The following is a 21,496-nucleotide window of genomic DNA, read 5'->3' as shown; positions in this document are numbered from 1 at the left end:
TGGAAAAGATAAAAAATAAATGATTATAATTTAATAATACAATACGAATAAAAAAGGTCAGGTCTGTATCCTCAGCAGTAAATAAATGGAGAACTTTTAAACAAATGTTACAGTAAAAAAAGGAATTAAATGCTATTTTTAAATAAAAAGATTGGGATTGTATGGGTGTTACTGGCCAGATTTAGCTTTACACCAACAAAGGAAAACTAAGAGCTGTTAAAAAAGGATTTAAGAACTGCAACACAATATTGCAGTAGTTTGAAGACCCTGCGGACACCCTGTTTAGAAACACACAAGACAGGTTTTGTTTATTACTGTTTTGTTTAAAAAAAAAAAAGTTATCCAGTCAATTCTGCATTGAGTGGCCTTTTTCTGTAACAGTGTTTTATTTATAATCCATATCTAATCTCTAATCCATTTCTACATTATACATGTAGATAAATATATAGATATCCATGCGCTTATATAGCTTAACATATAATATAGATTAGACAAAAATAGATATCTTAACCTATATCTCTGTCTATTCTGGTTTTTTTTTTATATTCATGTATATTTTTCACTTCAAAAGTTACCCATATATATATATATATATATATATATATATATATATATATATATATATATATATATATATATATATATATATATATATATAAATAAATTAAAAAAAAAAAAATATATATATATATATATGTGTGTGTGTGTGTGTGTGTGTATTACATATTTCTCCCCACTTCGATGTTCATTTCCTTTTCTTCTGATCATAATAATCACTGAGGTGAGGTCTCCGTGAGCCCAAACCGCAGAGCAGCACAGCAAATCTCAACACAAAGATTAAAAATGGAGAGAAGTTTGAGTAATGTGGGTTTTGTTGACAAATATAAACAGTATCTACATATATAATGAACAGACGAGTGCAAAGAGAAGCGTCCAGACGGCTGAGCAGTAGAGAATATAGAGATTTACTTTCTATTAACATCGGTAACAATCAGACTCCATATCAGTAAGGCTGTTTTTAGTTGATGTGAAATATAAAAGTGTTGAAATAATGAAGACGAGCAGAGAGATGAGCACACAGTCCAGACACACTGCGCTCGCTCCATCAACAGCTCCTGTAAAACACACTCTAGAAGAGGATGAACACTGAACATGTAGAGCTACATGAACATGACCTGCTCCATCATACACATGATTAAAGCGTGTGGTGTGCATGATTCCTGCTGCATTAATAGAAGCGTCCGGATCTTCAGAGCGTGAGAACACAAACGCTCAGAGGGTTTGGTGAAGCATTAAAATCAATGTGCTGTATGCTAAAAGCCTGTGTGTGTGTCGCAGTGTGTGTTCGCTCACTCCTGCTTGACGTCTCCGACCAGTTTTCGCTTGACGCGTGAATACGGACTCAACTGGTCGTCCATGATGAAGTCGTACAGCACTTTTATCCAGGAGCTGTAGCACGGCAGATCTCTGTAGTACTCGGATGCGATCTCTTTCACCTGATGGACAAAAAACACACACACAGACATCAGTAATGTCTAAAATACAATGCTAGCAATGAACTCCAAAGTGTAATCAAGACATTCTGCAGGAAATGTAAGACCATCTGTCTGCTAACTGAAGCTTAACTGAGGATAAGTAACACAACAGGACGACGACCAACGCATGAGAGCAAATCAACAACTCAATGACTTCAACAGAAGCAAATACACCTTCTGGAGTGGCCCAGTCAGAGTCCTGAACTCAACCTGATTGAGATGCTGCAGCATGACATCGACAGCTGTGAAAACTGGAATACTGCATAAAACACGAGTGAATAAAGCAGCGTGTCCAAACATCCTCACTCCTAATGAACGAGTGAAACTGAAGAGAGCCCGTCTGAGCTGAAGCTGTTTTCATTCTGTTGAGGGATACTTGTGAAATGGTAGGGATGTTGTTATTACTTTAAGTGTTAAAGTGGAGTAATAGTTTTGTGTTTTTAATGCATCTGTTAATGACAGCTCACCCGGAAAACATCCTCCTCTGCAAACTGAAATATGATCAGCGAGTATGTAGACATGAGAATGTTGTGTATACGTCAAACTTTACAACAACACAAGGAAAAGCTTTCCAGTTTTAGCTACACAGTTGTGGTGTGTAAACACAGTCGAAATCACTGAACTGACAAAACACATCAGACCAGTGCTGTTCAACCTGCAATAGATTATAGCTCAGTTTGTGTACTAAACTTGGCCTTTTAAGCCAATATCTGTACATTATGATGTGAAAGACTGAAAGAGCATTAATCTGCTGAAGTCATCAACAAAAAAGGATCAAACTCTTCTTTCAGCTGTCAAAGAATTCCCTTTAAAAAAAAATAAAAAAGGAAACAAATTAAAAAGTAAAATAAAGAAACTAAAAGGTTTACTAGAAGGAAAAACTAATGAAAACTAGAACTAAAATATGAAAAAGAAAGTATTATTTTAAAGAATATATTCAGAAATGTTATATTGGACCATATTTCACACTTTATTTAGAACTTAAGGACAAACGCTTGATTAAAAATGTAGAGAACTAAAATAAATATTAATAAATATAAAACATGGAGAGGACAGTAGAGAGTATTGACAGGACAGCATTGGTAATCAAACTTGCTGATGAAATAAAAACAGATGATTAAAGGTCCAGCATAAAAATCTAAATCCTCAATGTTCTGGCAGCTTAGTCATGATGCTGTCCTGCATGTTTCTGTCTGCATTACAGTAATAGAGTGTAATACTGCGCTCATATACATGATGAAAAACAGCTATCACACACAGTCTATTCACTGACACCACTATATAAACGATAGAGCCTGATATGAAACAATAGACTTTTCATTTGTCCATATGATAATGTCATACTGCACAGCTCGACCGCTCTCTGTGATTGTAATGAGCTCATTAATGAAGAGCAGAGCTTGTGCAAACATATCTATATCAGTCAGATGCTTTCAGAAGAGCGGCTTATTCAGACTGTTATTGAGAGGAAAGAGCTTCACAGCACATAAATGCTTGACACACTTCTCTGTGATATGGATATAGCATATATTACAGTCTTGATAACAAATGTGAAAACTGACCTTTTCTCCTCCTGTTAGGAAACACTGTTCATGATGCACAATATATATATGGCATCACCAAAATCACTGAGGTCATGTGCACGCGCAGGAGTCCGCAGATTTTAGCCCATCATTGAGTCTATTTATTTACTTGTTTAAATGTGTGTAAATTTACATTTATTTAATTTATAATTTATATTAGTAATGATATTGAGTAAAATGAAAACGTTCATTACATTTATTTACAAGACAGTTTGTAAAGTCATATTTTCTGTCTTTTAGTAGAGATACATCATATTTACCAAAAAAAGAGATGGATTTGCATTGTAAACATTAAATAAATATCAAAAAGATATCATTCTGTATTTCATATTTTGAGTTTTTAGTTATGATACTCCCAAAATAATTCCACATAAATCTGCAGGTTTCTTACCAAATTCTCAGCAGAAATAGCACAACATGTCTGCAGATTCCATCTGACTCTACACGAGTCAATATATTTACAAACAAATAAACTGCAAATAACCTTAGTCTTATTAGTTATTTAATTTGCAAGAGAATACACCACTGTTGTCTACTGTCTCGCCTAATTAACCTAGTTAAGTCTTTAAATGTCACTTTAAGCTGAATACTAGTCTCCAGAACATTAAGAGTACAATATTATGTACTGTCAAAAGAAAAATAATAACAGATAGTAACTGAAAAAAAGTTCAACAAGTAAAATAAAACAGCAGTATTGTGTCTTTATGAAAATAATAAAACAATAAATGTATATTTGATTAACTTACAGAAAATCTGTATTTCACAAAACCTGTTTAAGCCTAAAATTGACAGAATTAGAGCAAAATATTTGAATAATTTCTATTTGAAATGTGAAGTTGATACCTCAAAACCAGCGTTCAGTATAACTTTAACAAAATAACCAGAACAATGTGAAAGGGAATACTGTAGTCGACTGTAATTACTGTGCTGAAATGAAGTAAATGTGTAGAGATGAAGCTGAATAACTGCTCTCACCATTGGTAGTCGTCGTCCGGGAATGCTAGGGAAGTCGTGATGCTCGTTATGGTAGCCGACGTTGAACGTCAGCAGGTTCAGAGAGCCGTAGTAAGAGTAGGTCTCGTGGCCTTTGAGGAACATGTAATGTTCAGCGATGAAGTGTCCTGAGATGGGATGGAGACCCATGCCCAGCATCGAGCCCATCATCATGTAGACCACAGGTTTGGCGCCCCAGCTCCAGTAGAGGAGCGCGTTGAAGGACAGCTGGATGGCCACGTTCAGGAGCTCCAGCTGGCTGATGGGTTTGGGGTTGATGTAGAGCGGCCGGATGGCGTAAAACAGCGGCTGGAACATGATCCAGATCAGCTTGCGCATACGCGTGCAAAAAAACCAACCCTCAAAGTCAGTGGGGATGTCCACGTCCACACCATCTCCACCCAAGTAGCGGTGGTGGTCCAGATGGTAGCGTTTAAATGACGCAGAGTACGGTAGTCCTATAGGCAGATTGGCGAAAATGGCGAACCAGCGGTTCCACTTGGCTCGGTTGTTGCCGAAAGCAGTGTTGTGAGAGATCTCGTGAATGGCTAGTGTCATTGAATGGTTTATGCAACTTCCAAATGCATACGTCCAGAAAAACACCCATTTCCAGGACAGATCCTTCACCAGGTAGAAAGCCAAAAACTGGACAACCACCATCGTGCTGACTATCCATTTGAGCCTGGGGTCAGGGCCCATCAGAGACTTGATCTCTGGGTATTTAGCTGCAAAAACAAAAGAACAAATGATAAATGATTAGGGCTGAAAGGTCATGGAGAAATCTGATATCTTAATCATAAGTCTATATTAATAGACCTTCACCGCATGGCTTAAAGGCGGCATTTAGTGCACGGACTCAACAAGCTCAATCATTCTCTAAAATCTACACAGTCGATATGTGGCTTGAGTAAGTTCAAGAATCCTCCAGAAATGGTTTCAGATGCTCATTTTTCACATCAGGAATTAACCCTAGTAGAGCCGGGCGATTAATCAAAAAGTAATGGACATTCAGAACATATAATCAATCAAATTTTTCCAGGTTCAACAGAGTGACGCTGATTTAAACTTCTGTGTCGAATGCACGGGTGTGGTCCGGTGCAGCCTTTAAGACAGTTGCATACCTGCACACCTCTCAAAAAATGTAATTACACGTCACACACTTGCACCGCATTAACACTGAGTGTAAGCTGCACTGACATGCCTTGAGGCAGATATTTTCTATTACAATAAAATGATTATTTACATGAAAACAATTGTTTACAGAAGATGCAGGAAATGCAGTGTTTGAAATATTATTTACAGCATATACAGGAGTTATTTTATTGAGAAGAGATACACAAATAATGAAAATAATGTGGTTTCCAAAAGCTCAAGTTATTTGTTTTCACTTTTTATAAGGAAAAAGAGACAATGTGTGTTTAAATTTCAGTTGTTCAACACTGATGTTCAATAAATAATCACTGATAGTAGAGAGAGTGTGTTTCCTTCAATTATTTTAAAATCAAGTAATGCGCCCTTCATTCAGAAATCTCTCACTTGTAGTATGTGAGAATATTTACTGTACAAAACCTGTCAGTGAACTATGAAGGCAAGAAAGAAATAAAATAATCGTTCATTAATCGTAATCGTGATTTTCGGTCAATTCGCCCAGCCCTAACCCCTAGAGCACAGGTGTCAAACTCAGTTCCTGGAGGGCCGCAGCTCTGCACAGTTTAGTTCCAACCCTAATTAAACACACCTGATCAAACTAATTGAGTCCTTCAGGCTTGTTTGAAACCTACAGGTAAGTGTGTCGGAGCAGGGTTGGAACTAAACTGTGCAGGGCTTCAGCCCTCCAGGAATTGAGTTTGACACCCCTGCTGTAGAATGTAAAGTTTGGTTTTGACTATATTTGGAATGGCCATGAATATTAATGAGCTGTGGCGTGCACGCACACACACACACGCACGCATGGATGCACACACACACACACACAGCAAGATGTACTCTAAAAATCAACATGCAAAATAATCATTCTTCATATGTCAAAATATATTTCATAGGAGATGGCTTGTTAAATATTTTAACTGAAGTGGGGGAGAGATTTATCTCAGCTAGCAGGAGTGGGTAATATAATATAATTATTCCACCAGTTACCTAGTTTACTCCTGAGCGGTGTCGTGGATTAAATAAATGCCAAATTATAATAATAGTTAACAAAAGGGGAAGACAGTGATGTATTTAGAGCTATATTTTGAAAACACAGACAAGAATTACTATCAACCTCTGCATAAACAGACAAGTTTTGTGAAGTTCATGGTCATTCTTTTACTCCAGAATTTTGATGCATGAATGTGCATTAAGCTCCTGTTTTAAGCAATCTACATGTGTTTGTTACCTCATTAAAAACATACACAGCAAATTTGACAATATAAACTAACAGAAGTCATTTTAAAAAAAAAAAGAGCGTGCTGAATTAATGAATAATCTGTGTGTTCAACAGTCTTTGTTTTTAGTCTTCTTGCATCTCCAGTTCTCAAAATAAGACTCCAAACCTACACTGAATGTTCAACACAAGCTTAGATACACATAAAAATAAGGGGGAAATGATATTGTTGTAATCTCAGTAGGAAACATTGTGGCTAATCAAACACAGCCTGAGGCGTCCATGTTAATGTTCCGTGTACAGTCGGTGTTTTGTTCGGATTGGCATGCTTTTTTTACTTTGGATTTTAGACAGGATTTACATAAGAACAAGGAAACAATGATGTCTGATGCTCACAGTGTGGGTATTTCCATACACTGAACTCTTCATATTCAGCAATGGCCGGGCATATCCAGTTCTTCATTATAAAATGCTACCTTTAAACAGCTGTATTTGGAAATGACTCATTAAATTATACTGACTGGAATGATTGTTAGGGAAATGAACTGTGTAAATAATATAATAAATTACATATAAGTATAGATGAATGCAGTAGAGCAAAGATAAAAGTGAAATAAACAGTGGTGGTTTACAGTTTCCTGGAGAGTCTAACAGTATTCAGGTAAAGAAATTGAATTATCCAATGTAAAACACACTGCACAGTCTTCATCTTAGAAATAAACACAACTAATCTATTTGTAAAAATAATAAATGTTCCTGCTTTGAACTCTCTTGAGATTCTCTCAGTCACATGCTTTAAAAACACATGCAAATGATCAAATTTCACTGTGTCATGGTTAAACTCTGCAGTGTCTCGTGTGGAGCTGATCAATATTAATCCCGACTCAACGCTGATCCTGATCCCGCCGTGTGATTATTGCAGATCCTCATACAGCAATACTGATAATGAACAATATATTGTGCAGCCCAATAAATGATGAAACTCAAGAGTCAGACGTGGAGGATGAGTTCATTCAAATGATGCTTATTTCCCTGTCAATGCAACTCGACACTGGGTGTGATCTGTTGTTTTGTGTGTCTGGGAAAAGTAACATCAACCATAGCCATTCATCTTCATAAGCTTTATACGGCTAAACATGAAGCCAGTGTCATTTGCCTAAAACAAAATGCAAAAGACACAGCAGAATATGAACTTGTCCTATTTAATAAATCAAGCAGTAGAGCTGCACCATAACAAAATGATCACCACTAATATTGTGCTCAAAATGATTAATAATGACAATTACTCCTTTGGTCATGAGCTTTTACTCGCTTGTGTATTCTTATTGAAATTTACAGCCAAAAAAGTAAACATAAACACGACAGGTAGCACATGGAGAGACCTCTCTGACAAGATTCTCTTAGCTGTGGTAAATAAAATAAATAAATTGAAACTGTCCCTCTTTTACACGTCAACTTGTGATAAAATAAGAAAAAAAGAAAAAATATATGCCAACTTAAGATAACAAATATAAAATATATGGCTGAAAACACAAGCCTGTTAACGTGGACAGGGAGTGCTTTCTCTTTCTGTGTCTTCTGTCAACATGACTGACAGATGTGTTAAAAAAAAAGCTGAATATCTGCGTATATTTGCTTTACAGACACGAGACGCATACCTGCATAAAGCCTGAAAGCACTTTTGAATGAGCCACGGAAAACTTGTAACATTTCAGATGTTCTCTGGTTTAGTAATCTGTACGGGCGAATGCAATGCAGAAATCTCCATCTAATTAGTCCCTGCCTTCAGCATCAAACACAAATCATGACGACAGCCACTTTGTGATGATTTTTAGGTGGTTAGTGAAGTTTGTTGTGTTACACTGGGAAGTTTGGACTGAACAGGAGCAAAGTTTTGAGTAAAGACTCATACCTGATCAACATTACATTCCTTGAATAAATGCTTTCAATCAAGATGCAATCATTTCATGCCTGAGATGCATTGTGTACACTCTAGGGCTACACAATATAATGTTTCAGCATCGATATCGCAATAGTCACATCGCGAGAATATGCAATGTTGAGTCTGGATAATAATCAATCACTTTGCAAGTGTTATTGAGGCCGGTGACTGTGTGAGGGGTTTAGAAGCGGTCAGGCATAACAAATCACATTATTAGTAACTTTAACATTTGTAATTAATTTTATTGAATTATTTATAAAACAAAGACTATGCAGTATTATTTTACTTTTGATTATTCAATTACTGCATATTTGAATACTGTTAGACTCCTCGGGAAAGAATGAAATGCTGTTTATTTAATGTGTATCTTTTCCTTTATTGAATTCATCTGTACTTGTATTGTTTGTTATATTTTATGCACTCCCTTAATCATCCCAATCAATCTAAAATTATGAATTCTTCCCAAATAGTTATTTAATTCATCTGATGAAATGGTATTAATATTGCAATTTTTAATTGCAGAACAGTCAGCACGGTGGAGCAGTGGGTAGCACAATCGCCTCACAGCAAGAAGGTTGATGGTTCGAGCGCTGGCCAGGTCAGTTAGTGTTTCTGTGTGGAGTTTGCATGTTCTCCCTATGTTGGCGTGGGTTCCCTCCGGGTGCTCCGGTTTCCCCCACAAGTCCAAAGACATGTGCTATAGGGGAACTGGGTAGGCTAAATTGTTCGTAGTGTATGTGTGTGTGAATGAGTATGGATGTTTCTCAGTGATGGGTTGCAGCTGGAAGGGCATCCGCTGCGTAAAACATATGCTGGAATAGTTGGTGGTTCATTAATAAAGATTAATAAAGAGTATTAGCCGAAAAGAAAAATAATGAATGAATTAACAGAACAACAACAAACAACAAAATATCACAATGTTAGATTCTTCCAATATCGTGCAGCAACAGTACAATCCATAAACTCTGCCCATTTAAAAAGCAGCTTGGTCTTTATACTGTTAAATCACCACAATATTTATAACTGATTGTGGGTCACAAATATCATTAACGTGATAAAAATAGGATTAATCATGCAGCACTAACTGGCAGAGCTGAGGCAACTAGAGGCTTCTCCAGAATTTAACTAGGGTTGGGCAATACGGCCATTCAAAAATATCCCAGGTTTCATCACAAAAAATTAATTTACAATTTAAATACATTTTCCACAAACACACAAAAAAGTAGTGTGGAGTTGAAGCTTATTAACCGAAATAATTAGCTTGAGCATATAATAACTATATAATTACAGGATATAAAAACTCTAAATGGAAAAAAATCCTTCCCTCAAGAACCTTGCTGTCATTTAAAGATCACATTTTACAAGATCTATTTACAACAAACACAAGGTGTGGTGCGCAGGTTCAAATGCGTCTCTCTCACAGTGATGCATGACTGAGAGCCCTGAATTATGCCGTTTTTGGCGGGTGATTGTGCGTCAGTGTTATTATATTTCATAAAGCACAATATTTCTCAGAATTCTTCCCTGGAGCTATAGGAACCCAGAGGAAAGCATCACGTGTGTTACAGGAAAAACCAATGTAAACTTCACTCTGAATTAATCGATAAAATCAATTTACAGTCCGGCCCTAGTTTATACATTAGATCATACAGTATAGGAAAAGCACAGACAGCCTCAGACATGTTCAGATCAGTTATACGAGCTGACACCGGCTGCATGTCAGCACAGGCACAAATACTGGAAAAATCATCTCCACAGCAGACAAACATGAGCTCACATTAACAAAGTTTGCTCAGTAAATATCCAGCTGAGGATGAGGTGTTATTTGAACAGTGAGTGCAATGTGTTTTGCCAACAGTTTCACAAAACTAAAGTCAGACCGTTTTGTTTTTGCTTTAAATTTTTAAATTATAGTTTAACTTAGAGGAAAATCTCCTCATGATACATGTGTGCTGGATCTGTGTTTGGATCATGATTAAAATGCTGTGTATCTGCCTCTAATGTTAAACAGAAAGAGCACAGGCAAACTCTTACTTTGTTTATATGAAAATATGTACTTTCTTCGTCTAACTTGTTTGATTTGGGAGCTGTTTTAATTTAAATTTAGTTTGTTATATTTGAATTTCACAAACAAACATTCTGCAGTAGCCTATACAGCGGTGCAATGATCAATCATGACTAAATGCAAAAAACAAAGGTTTGTATTCACATGCTTGTGTGTGCTGGGAGTATATAATGTATACATAAACACGCTTTCATGTATATATGTATACATCTACAAAAGAATTGCTTATTTATATTTATATATAAATTATTTATACATAAATTATACATTATAATGTCAATATACATGTAGAGACTGGCACCCCAAGTTAATAGCACGGAAACTTAATGCATCTTTGACAGTCATGGACAGCAGCATAAAGACGATAGTGATAATCCAATCTAATATTTCATATTTTTATGTAAAGATTTCTGTAGGAAATTATATTAGCTAAAAAGACTCCAAATAAGTCCAATGCATTGCAAAAAGTACAGCATTAACAACAATATAAGACAAAGATGATTCACAATTTATTAATTTGGAGGTCTAAAACAGAAGTGTTTTTATATGTCTATACATTTATAATCAAAACCAATTTAAAATATATTACCCATATCATATATAAGAACCTTTTTAAAGTCTCCCAGGTTTATCATTGGGCCTATTACAGATAAAGATAACAACATAATAACAACATAAACAACGAACGCATGCAACACTGAAATGCTTGCTCTAAAAATAAATGCATTTTAACAGCACCTCTCTGAAACTCAGATATTGCATATAGTATTCTCAGAGAACTTGCTAATTACTCAATATATCGTGCAGACCTATTGTGAACTAGTTTTAGATGTTTAGATGTTACACAAGTCGTATTTGTTCATCAGAAGTGTTTGCATCAATACTGGCTGCCCTTTTGCCCATGGTGTGTGTCAAAAACCTCTCTCAGCACGCAGCATTTGTTGCTTTATCACTGCTAGCTAAAACACTAAAAGAAAACGCACGTTCTTCTAGGAATAATGAAAAGCACATTTCCCTCCAGGCGTGTCTTTAGCCTCATTGTACGCTATAATTTAAAAGCTCCAAACCACTGACCACATGATGGTGTGTGTGTGTGTGTGTGTGTGCGGGGGTCAGTGAGTGAACAATGAATAAGTCATGAATTAGGAACTGAGCAGTTTTGTATTTAACAGAATCCTTAAAATGAAATGATCCATAAAATCCGCAGCAATTTCCATCCAAACCATGAACAACGGGATTTGCTGGCTCAGCAGATTCAGCTCTTATCCAAAAAACAGGTTTATGTGAGATTACTGACATACTGTGCAATCTCTACTCATATTTCAGCACTAGCACAGCACATATGGAAACACCTTCATATATTAAATGTGAATTAGACATTAAATAAAAGTGACCATAATGAGGTATTATGTAACAATATACATTTTTATAATAATAATATAACTATAATAATAATATTACTCAGTAGTTAAATAAATAGTTACATTGTAACTACATCACCGTAATAATATAGTGAGCACCAACATATGTATGTGTGTTTCAGGACATGAAGGATGAAAGAAATGCATGACTTCACTGAGCTCATAACCTCGTCATGTGACCATCAGCCGCTCACTTTACCAGCACACCGGCAGCTAAACACTTCACTAATGAACAAACACTGACCAGATCTGTCAAATAACTCACATTTACATGCTCCAGGCAGACTGTTACACAACTATATAACTAATAAACTGTAAAAAGGTGTGCTTTAATTATGTAGTTAGTTAGCCATGTCATTTAATCTCTTCTCCTTGAAGTAAAGAGGTAGATCACACACAAAAAAATGTAATGTACTCACTATATACTCTCCCTCAAGGGTTTCTTTTTTATGTACACAAAACATATTTTGAAGAATATGTTGTGTTCAACAGAAGAAAGAAACTGGTTGGAAACCAGTGAATAATGACATAAATGTCATTTTTGGGGTGAACTGTCCCTTTAAGTATAAGAACAGTGGAGTGTGGATATGAACATATGTTGCATATATGCATGTGTGTGTGTGTGTGTGTGTGTGTACTTGGTAATAATCCCATGATTCATTAGTAATAACAGTCATTTATGAGCTTGTGGGCATATATTCAGACTCCTTGAGGAAATCTGCTCAGAAGTCAGACAGAATGAAGAATTTTAACAATGTAAAAATGCAGATTATTTCCTGTGAGGGTTGGGTTTAGGTGGAGTTCAGGTCAGGACAAAACATAGTCTATACAGTAGAAAAATCATTACAGCTCTGAAACTGAAAACCGAAATTTCAAGCACCTTTATTTTATACAATTTTTCAAAAATAAAACATATTTCATGAACAAAAAAAATGCCTTTAAACATTTATTTAAACACTAATTTATGCTTTTAAAAGTCAATCCTACTTAATAATTTGTCTCATATTAAATATTATGACTTCTACAAATATATATTAACATTTTTGATTGTCGTTACAGCTAACAGCTATGTGGAGGGCTCATAAGACATGAAAACCCAGAGTGTGTGTGTGTCGGGAGTGGCCCTCACATAACGGTTAGCCTCAACTCGAAGTTTAGCTCTCAAATCCTCACACACACGGATCTTCAGACACAGAAAACACACTAAATTAGACACGATCAAGTATTACCCAATAATAAAAACCATAAAGTGGAAACCGCGCGGATTTGTAACGTTAGCTCCCTCAGGAGAGCACTTTACATAACAAAAACGCGCCTCAGGTCGACTGCAGACGCGCTGCCGGTGTGTGTGTTTGAGAAGTGATGATTATCGTATAAATCATATATATTTATAATACAAAAACACAGAATTTCAGAACAGATGAAGAAACTCACCCAGAATCTCTTTCCTCCGGTCGGCGTGCGGCTGGTCCGTGTAAACCCACTCGAAATCCTCGCGCGCCACGCGGTTCCCCATTTTGGCGCTGATCTAGCGATTATTTTGCGGGGGGTTTTCTCTAGATGTGTTAGTCAGGAAATGATCGGTTTCCTTAAGCGGATCTAATGTCTGCGACCGTCCCTCATCATCCTCATTGAGCCTCCTTCCTTCCAGAAGACCTTCCGACTGTACGTGAACTACGCAGAGTGACGAACGGCGGGCGGAGACTGAAGTGTGACGTCACTGTCCTCTTCCTATGAGCAAACGCCAGCTTTGAATAGTTAATTAGAGCAGCTCCGTTATCCAGTCAGCAGCGCATTTTAATGAGTTAATTTAATTTAATTTTATTTGTTAAAGAACAGCATATAACATTTTACAATAAAACAAACATGTCAGGGGGTAAGTAGCAGCACTCATCAGCATCTACAGTCCTCAAGTTTCTTTCTCTCAGTATATGGTAACTTATCTATCAGGTATTAAGCTCAACATGTAAGTAAATAATGAGGTAATAAGTTATTCATTCATTTAATTTCCTTTAGCTTAGTCCCTTATATGACTGGGGTCGCCACAGCGGAATGAACCACCAACTATTCCAGCATATGTTTTAAACAGCATATGTCCTTCCAGCTGCAACCCAGTACTGGGAAACCTCCACAAACACTCATACACCACGGCCAGTGTAGTTGATCAGTTCCCCTATAGCGCATGTGTTTTGACTGTGGGGGAAACCGGAGCACCCAGAGGAAACCCACACCAACACGGGGAGAACATGCAAACTCCACACAGAAACAACAACTGACCCAGCCGGGACTCAAACCAGAGACCTTCTTGCTGTAAGGCCACAGTGCTTATCACTAAGACATCAGATTTGATTTTTATTTTATTAATTTTATTTAAAGAACAACATATATCATTTTACAATAAAAAAACATGATGTGAGGGGTAAGTAGCACTCATCAGCATATACAGTCATTAAGTGTCTTTCTCTCAGTATCTATCAGGTATTAAGTTAAATAAGTAAATTATCAGGTAATAAGTCTTATTTGTTTGCCATATTTTATGCGCATTTGATCATTTAGGCAAGGCAAGGCAAGGCAAGTTTATTTATATAGCACATTTCATACACAATGGCAATTCAAAGTGCTTTACATAAACAATAATAAAAGAAACAAGTAAAATAAAAATAAAAACAAATAATAATAGGTCTTTTTTCTTTTTCTTTTAAAGAGCTAAACGTTTTTTGCAAACTGATAAAATGGCAAATATATTATAAATACAAGCAAAAATATAGTTTAGTTTTCAGAAATAGTGAGTCAAAAACAAGCAAGCTTTACTGTTTAGATATTGAAACAAGACAAAATGTTAAGCAAGAGAACCATTTTCTGCAGGCATACACACAGATGATGAGGTTTTGTCTTTAATGATTGGTTTAAACAGTTTGGTGTGTGTATAATCATATTGATTTTATACTCAACATCTCATTATGAGCACAATACCCCTGCAAATGACACATTCAACCATTCAACACTGCATTTGAGTGTGTGATTACATCCAGCAGCACATCACAAACAATGCTTTCTGTCCTGTTTCTAGTCCAAACATCTAAACATTTTTAAATCAAGAAGCCTTACAAGCAAAATATACAGTCTTGCCTTAAGAAATAAATAATGAAGAGTTTCTCCTTAAAACAAGCTAAATAATCTGCCAATGGGGAAGAGGAATACTCTAGGTTTTACATTGACATTAGATTATTTTGTTTACCTCATTGGCAGATTATTTTAGGGAAAACTCACTTAATTTAAACTCATTATCTCTAAAAAAAACAAAAACAAAAAAAAAACAAGACGATGTGTTTTGCTTGTCTAATAAATGCTTCTAGATTTAAGGATTTTTAGACATTAGACATACTTTTTAATATAGCACATATCTAAACATACGTATTTGTAAATCCAATGGTTGAAATTAATATGAAAGTGACTCTTTTTGGATTATTTCTAAATAAATGTTGCATATATGACATACAGTAATTTCTATTTGTGAAATCCAAAATGAACTGGTATGCCATATACAGCTGAAAGCAGAAGTTTATATAAACTCTAAAAAAAAAAAAAGAAACAACAATTTTGAAAGTGTCTGATGGTAAATCACTAAATGTTCACTATTTTAGGTCTGCTAGGATTATCTAAATGATTTACATTTGCTAATTGCCAGAATAATGAGAGATTATTTTGAGAATTGTTTCTTAATTTCTAGACAGTCAATAGTGTACACACATTTCCTTGGTATTTTTTAGCTTTGCTTTTAAACTGTATAACTTTGGTCAGATGTTTTGGGTCTCCTTCCACAAGCTTCTCACAATAGTTTGCAGGAGTTTTGGCCCGTTCCTCCTGCAGAATTGCTGTAACTGAGTCAGATTTGTAGGCTGTCTTGCTCGCACAAGCTTTTTCAACTCTGCCCACACATTCTCTATAGGATTGAGCTCAGGGCTTTGTGATGGCCACTCTAAAACATTCACTCTGTTGTCCTTAATGCACATTTGAACTCATTTGGCAGTATGTTTAGGGTCATGGTCTGTTTGGAAGAGCCATTTGTGGCCCAGTTGTAATGTCCTGTCTGATGTGTTGAGATGTTGCTTCAGTATTTCTCCATGATGTTCTGTCTTCATGATGCCATCTATGCTGTGAAGTGGACCAGTCCCTCCTGCAGCAAAACAGCCCCACAACATGACGCTGCCGCCCCCATACTGCACAGTTGGGATGGTGTTCTAGACTTGTGCGCTTTCCCCTTTGTCCTCCAAATGTAACACTGCTCATTATGGCCAAACAGTTCAATCTCAGCTCCATCAGAGCACAGGACATGTCTCCACACATCAGTCTTTCCCCAGTGTCATTCAGCTAATGGTAATCTGGCTTTGTTGTTGATTTTCCCATGTTGTCACACAGGGAAGCAGTGTGTTTGAGCTTTTCCTTCAATACTATTCTACAGTTGTGCCTCACATTAACTCAAATGTTGGCAATCAGCCAATCAGAAACTTCCAAAACCCTGACATCATCATCTGAGCTTTTCAGAGGCAGAATAATCGTATTGAGTGTAAACTTGACTTCCAAGAAGAGTTATAACAGTTTCTCAAAACAAATCTCTCTTATTATTCTGCTATTAAGCAGAACAGAAACACAAGTGATCATCCTGACTTACCTAAAAGAGGAAAAGTTTCATCACATTAACATCTGACCTTATTTAAATGGTGATGTGCCTCTTTATGCAGTGTATGGAAACTTCTGCTTTTAACTGTGTGTAATTTTGCATTAGTTGCCATATCTGGGTAATTTCGATCAATTGATCCACCAAAGCAAATAGCAAATATTAGTGTTGTTTATTAAAGTCAGCGTCTGCTCTCTGGTGAGAGAATAAGCTCGATCACACACACATGCTGTGAGGTTTTTATCTCGCTGTGCTCTTTATGAAATCGCTGCAATGCCTATAATGTTCAGCGCTATTATTGTTTAATGTGTAGAAGGTGTGTGTTTATGGTGTGTGTGTGTTGAGGTTTGAGCTGACAGGACTAACCGGTTGATTAGACCTGTAAAAGCCACAGAGACATGCTCGAAATCAAAGACACACTGCAAAAGTGCTTTACTTACTGAGAGTGTGTCTTGTTTCTGGTGTAAATGCCTACAAACTCTTACATCAAGAATCATTTTCAGGACAAGCAAATGATATAGTGCTGATAATGAGCCAAAATAAAGAGAGTTTTACAGTAAAACAAGCAGAATGATCTTACTTCAAAGTGGAAAGTAGATTATTCTGCTTGTTTTGCTGAAAAACTCACCTCATTTTGACTCTTTATTTCTGAAAACAACTCTATATTGTTTGCTTGTCCTGAAAAAGCTTCTTGATGTAAGAGTTTGTAGATATTTGCTGTAGAAATAAGACAAAAAACATCTGAGAAAAGAGTTTATACAGTGAATAATCGCTCAGAAAAGGAAATGAAGAAGTGTGCTGATGCTGTCAGTGCAACCGTTGGTATATTTTCAGTGTAATGTGTGACCTGCAGAGTGTGACTGACGTTTGATCTGTCATTAGTCTCCGTGTTCAGTGCAGACGCCTCTGAGAATCTGTTGCTCAGTTTTATAGTGGCATCTGCTTTATCCTAGAGAAACCGGTTGTATCACTGTCTGTCAGCGAGCCTGTCTACTTGAAACTGAATATGCAAAACTCACTTTATAAGAGGTTTAATCACAGATATCTCCAGCCTCTAGTGGTGAACATGAATGAACTGTGTTTATTATAATCAGACTTGATGCAGAAACACTTTGATTGACATTCTTCCTTTGTACGTGTCATCAGAGGGGAAAGCCCCGCCCACTAGTGCCCATCTCTCCATCTCATTAGCATGTCCAGCAGCCCTGAGTGAGAAGCAGCCGTCTGTCCATTAGGCATTAGAGTGTTTGAGCTGCTGTAGATGCTAATGTAAAGACATATACACATTATGATCCTCCGGATCTTTTTGTTGAACACCCCTCTGCTCTATAGGCTGCTGCACACGTTTCAATCCCTCCCTGAGAGGACTCGTTGTTCCTGAATCTCATTAAAGATTGATTTAAAGTGACCAAATGTGTACAGGAGGACCCTTCACTACTGTATGACTGAACGATATGTGGATCTCTATACTCATGAGCAATACAAACACAGTGTATTTACACAGACATCTGCCTTCACAGCACACTGAGGGAACATGCGGGAAACGTCTTTCTCCTCAGGCCTCCATTCTAGACATATAGGGGCCCTACAGCCCAAGGGGCCCTCGTCAGTGTACAATTGGGTGGCACAGTGGCGCAGTGTTGCAGCAAGAAGGTCACTGGTTTGAGACCCGGCTGGGTCAGTTGGTGTTTCAGTGTGGAGTTTGCATGTTCTCCCCGTGTTGGCGTGGGTTTCCTCCGGGTGCTCCGGTTTCCCCCACAGTCCAAACACATGCACTATGGGGAACTGATCAACTACACTGGCCGTAGTGTATGAGTGAGTGTGTGAATGACAGTGTATGGGTGTTTCCCAGTACTGGGTTGCGGCTGGAAGGACATCTGCTGTGTAAACTATATGCTGGAATAGTTGGTGGTTCATTCCACTGTGGCGACCCCTGATGAATAAGCTTAGCTGAAGGAAAATGGTCAAAGTGATGTTTAAATTAAATAATTGTGATTAAAATGCACGAGTAATCACTTTGATAATCTAAAAGATATTTGGGATGTAACTGTCATCCTCTTAAAATAAGCTTCATCAGACACAGTTACTCATGTTGGAAACATAATGAAGTCACCGATATTGATTTACTCCCCAGACCTGCTCATCTATGACCAAGTGAGATGTGTTTTAGATGAAATAAAGACTTTATATTTTATTCTGAGAGATAGAGAAAGCACACTCCAGCTCGCTTTAAACTGCACAGAAATCAAGGCAGATTACAGGGCAAAACCGCTGCTGAATCAAATGTGATTCAGTTTTGTCTATTGCAAGTAACTGATCTGAAATCAGTGCGAACACAGAGACTGTGTTGTGAATCTGTTCTCAGAACAGTGCTTGTATTGTCCAGAATGACAAAGGCTTTATTTATGTTCTCCTCCTCAATGCGTCTCTGTATCTCACAACTGTAAACCTTCATTTAATCACGGCGACATCGTTTCTTATGATGCTGAGAGAATGTGTGATATACAGAGCATGTGCCAAAATGTTTAAATAGTTAGGGCGTGGCTTCCCGGCTCCACCCCTTATATTTAAACATCCGATATTTAAATGATTACCAATTGAATTTAATTAAGTAGTAAATAGGGCGACACGGTGGCTCAGTGGTTAGCACTTAGCAAGAAGGTCGCTGGTTCGAGTCCCAGCTGGGTCAGTTGGTGTTTCTGTGTGGAGTTTGCATGTTCTCCCTGTGTTGGTGTCCTCCGGGTGCTCTGGTTTCCCCCACAGTCCAAACACATGCGCTATAGGGGAACTGATCAACTACACTGGGCTTTGTGTATGAGTGTGTATGGGTGCAGCTGGAAGGGCATCCGCTGTGTAGACAATATGCTGGAATAGTTGGTGGTTCATTCTGCTGTGGCGACCCCTGATTAATAAAGGGACTAAGCTGAATTCCAGTAAATGTTTCTAATCAGTTTAATTAAATTAGCCAATATATTCTATATCTGGTAATTATATTAGTATCGATTTAATTAAATACAATTGTTTTAAGTCCAGTATTTAGATTAATACCAGTTTAATTAAATTATAATATATATTGTCATTTTAGTAAAGGTATTCTAATAAGTTTAATAAAATTAGGCTATACATTATAATTATAGCTATTAGATTTTTATCAATTAAATTAAATACAATTATTTTAAGTCCAGTAATTAGATTATGATCAATTAATTTAAATAAAAATATGTTATAATTCCAGTAAATGGATTCTAATCAGTTTAATTGAATTAGCTTATATATTATTTATCTTTTAATTATATTACAATCAATTTAATTAAATAAATTATTATAATTCCAATAACTAGATTATCATCAATTTAATTAAACACTTATTGTAATTCAGGTAAATGTATTCTAATCAATTTGATTAAATTATATATTAAAATTCCGTTAATTAGATTTTGATCAATTTAATTACATTAAATTTTTATAATTCCGATAAATGTTTTCTAATCAGTTTAATTAAATGATATTTCCGGTGATATCAAACTAATTAAATTAAGCATTTTGTATATAAAAGTAGACATGTTGATTTTCTGTGATCTTATTTCTTATTGTGCATTATTACTGTGCTTTTAAAATGCTTTTGTGTGTAAAAGCTTTAGAATTTATCATTTATAATTTCGATGCGTTTCTCAGTGCTGGATCAGCTGTGAAACACACATGTGCTGGATAAGCTGGCGGTTCATTCCACTGTGGAGACCCCTGGTTATTAAAGAGACTAAGCTGAAAAGAAAATGAATGAATTATGATGTTTTCTTATTTCTAACTGTGCATATGATTAATTACACTGAACTAATTAATTGCATTTTTGCAATATTTGTAAATAAACGTTGCACATGTTTTATATATATTAAATCCAAATATACTTGTATATCATAGCATATGTCCAGAAATCAGTGCTTAAAGTGTCCAGAATGACAAAGGCTTTATTATTTTTTTTCCTCCTCCTCAATGCATCTTTGTATCTCACGACTGTAAGCCCTTATTTCATTACGGCGCTCTCATTTCTCACTTTATGATATTATTTCTCATTCATGCATTTGATCCTTTATTAATGTTTTTAAAAAGGTTTGGTGTGAAAAGGTTGGATCATTTGCACCTTTATGATATGATCTCTATTGTTATTGTGTGTTCAGTCTTTTATTGCGGTGTTTGTAAAAGTGGTTGAGTGTAAAGCGGCTCTGGTTTCTGCTGTTCTGTGTCTGACTTTATATCTGATCTTTTTTCTGATTGTTGATCTCGGCTCTGCTGTTATTGTGGTGTTGTGAAAATGGTTTAGTGTGTGAACGCGGCTCTGGTTTCTGCCGTTTCTCTTCTTTTCTCTGGTTTCTGCTTGTCAGTTTTCCTGTTTTCAGTGTTATGGAGGAAACTCAAACAATCAGGCTGAGCTTCAGTTTCCTCATTATTGAGCCCGTAGGGGTTTTCTGAGAAATCACACCTGTAATAATAACACTGTCCTGGCAGAAACACTGACGAGCCCGACTAAAACACTCACATACAAACGAAGCTCAAATATGCTGAAGCTCTTTACAGTTAAAAGAAAAATTATTAAAGCATTATAATAGTTTATAAGTATTTGACATTCTTTTCCATCAACACTGAACAGAGCGAGTCATTTTACTTTCACTTTTCACACTATTTATTGTGGTGTTTTTCTCCTTGGCTTATTCTTTTAGTTTGGCTCGAGGAGAGATGTAAACACTGCTGTGGTCAATATTATAACTGTTGTTCAATGACTTGCCTAATGGAATATGCAGTATCTAAATTTCTTTACACTAATGATCCGATGTTTGGCATGACTTAAAATTATTAACAACTTTACCAAAAATTAATCAAGCATAAATATAAATATATCAAAACATTTTTAAATCAGGA

General features: G+C 36.3%; 2 protein-coding genes and 1 long non-coding RNA gene across 4 annotated transcripts in view; 1 reads left to right on the top strand and 2 right to left on the bottom strand.

Moving 5' to 3' along the window:
• nrxn1b (neurexin 1b) overlaps nt 1–21,496 on the bottom strand; it is a gene marked incomplete at its 5' end in the record, with an annotated part of 604,334 nt that overhangs the window by 310,887 nt on the left and 271,951 nt on the right.
• Nucleotides 947–13,545, bottom strand: degs1 (delta(4)-desaturase, sphingolipid 1). 2 transcript variants are annotated; one of them, XM_087277529.1, is made up of 3 exons: nt 12,478–12,622; nt 4,094–5,798; nt 947–1,496 (listed from the first exon to the last, which is right to left on the bottom strand). In XM_087277529.1, exons 2-3 carry the CDS (start codon nt 4,808–4,810, stop codon nt 1,350–1,352), a joined length of 864 nt encoding a protein of 287 aa, XP_087133655.1. In that variant the 5' UTR covers nt 4,811–5,798; nt 12,478–12,622; the 3' UTR covers nt 947–1,349.
• On the top strand, nt 13,339–17,165 carry LOC147840956 (uncharacterized). Its single transcript, XR_015505718.1, has 3 exons — nt 13,339–14,465; nt 14,609–15,336; nt 15,494–17,165. It is a non-coding gene; the product is annotated as an uncharacterized LOC147840956 (long non-coding RNA).

This window comes from Danio rerio, chromosome 13, assembly GCF_052040795.2.
Source record: "Danio rerio strain M-AB ecotype USA chromosome 13, GRCz13ab, whole genome shotgun sequence".
NCBI classification, from domain to species: Eukaryota; Metazoa; Chordata; class Actinopteri; order Cypriniformes; family Danionidae; genus Danio; species Danio rerio.
Note: the sequence above shows the minus strand (reverse complement) of the source record. Positions and strands in the feature narration are given on the sequence as shown.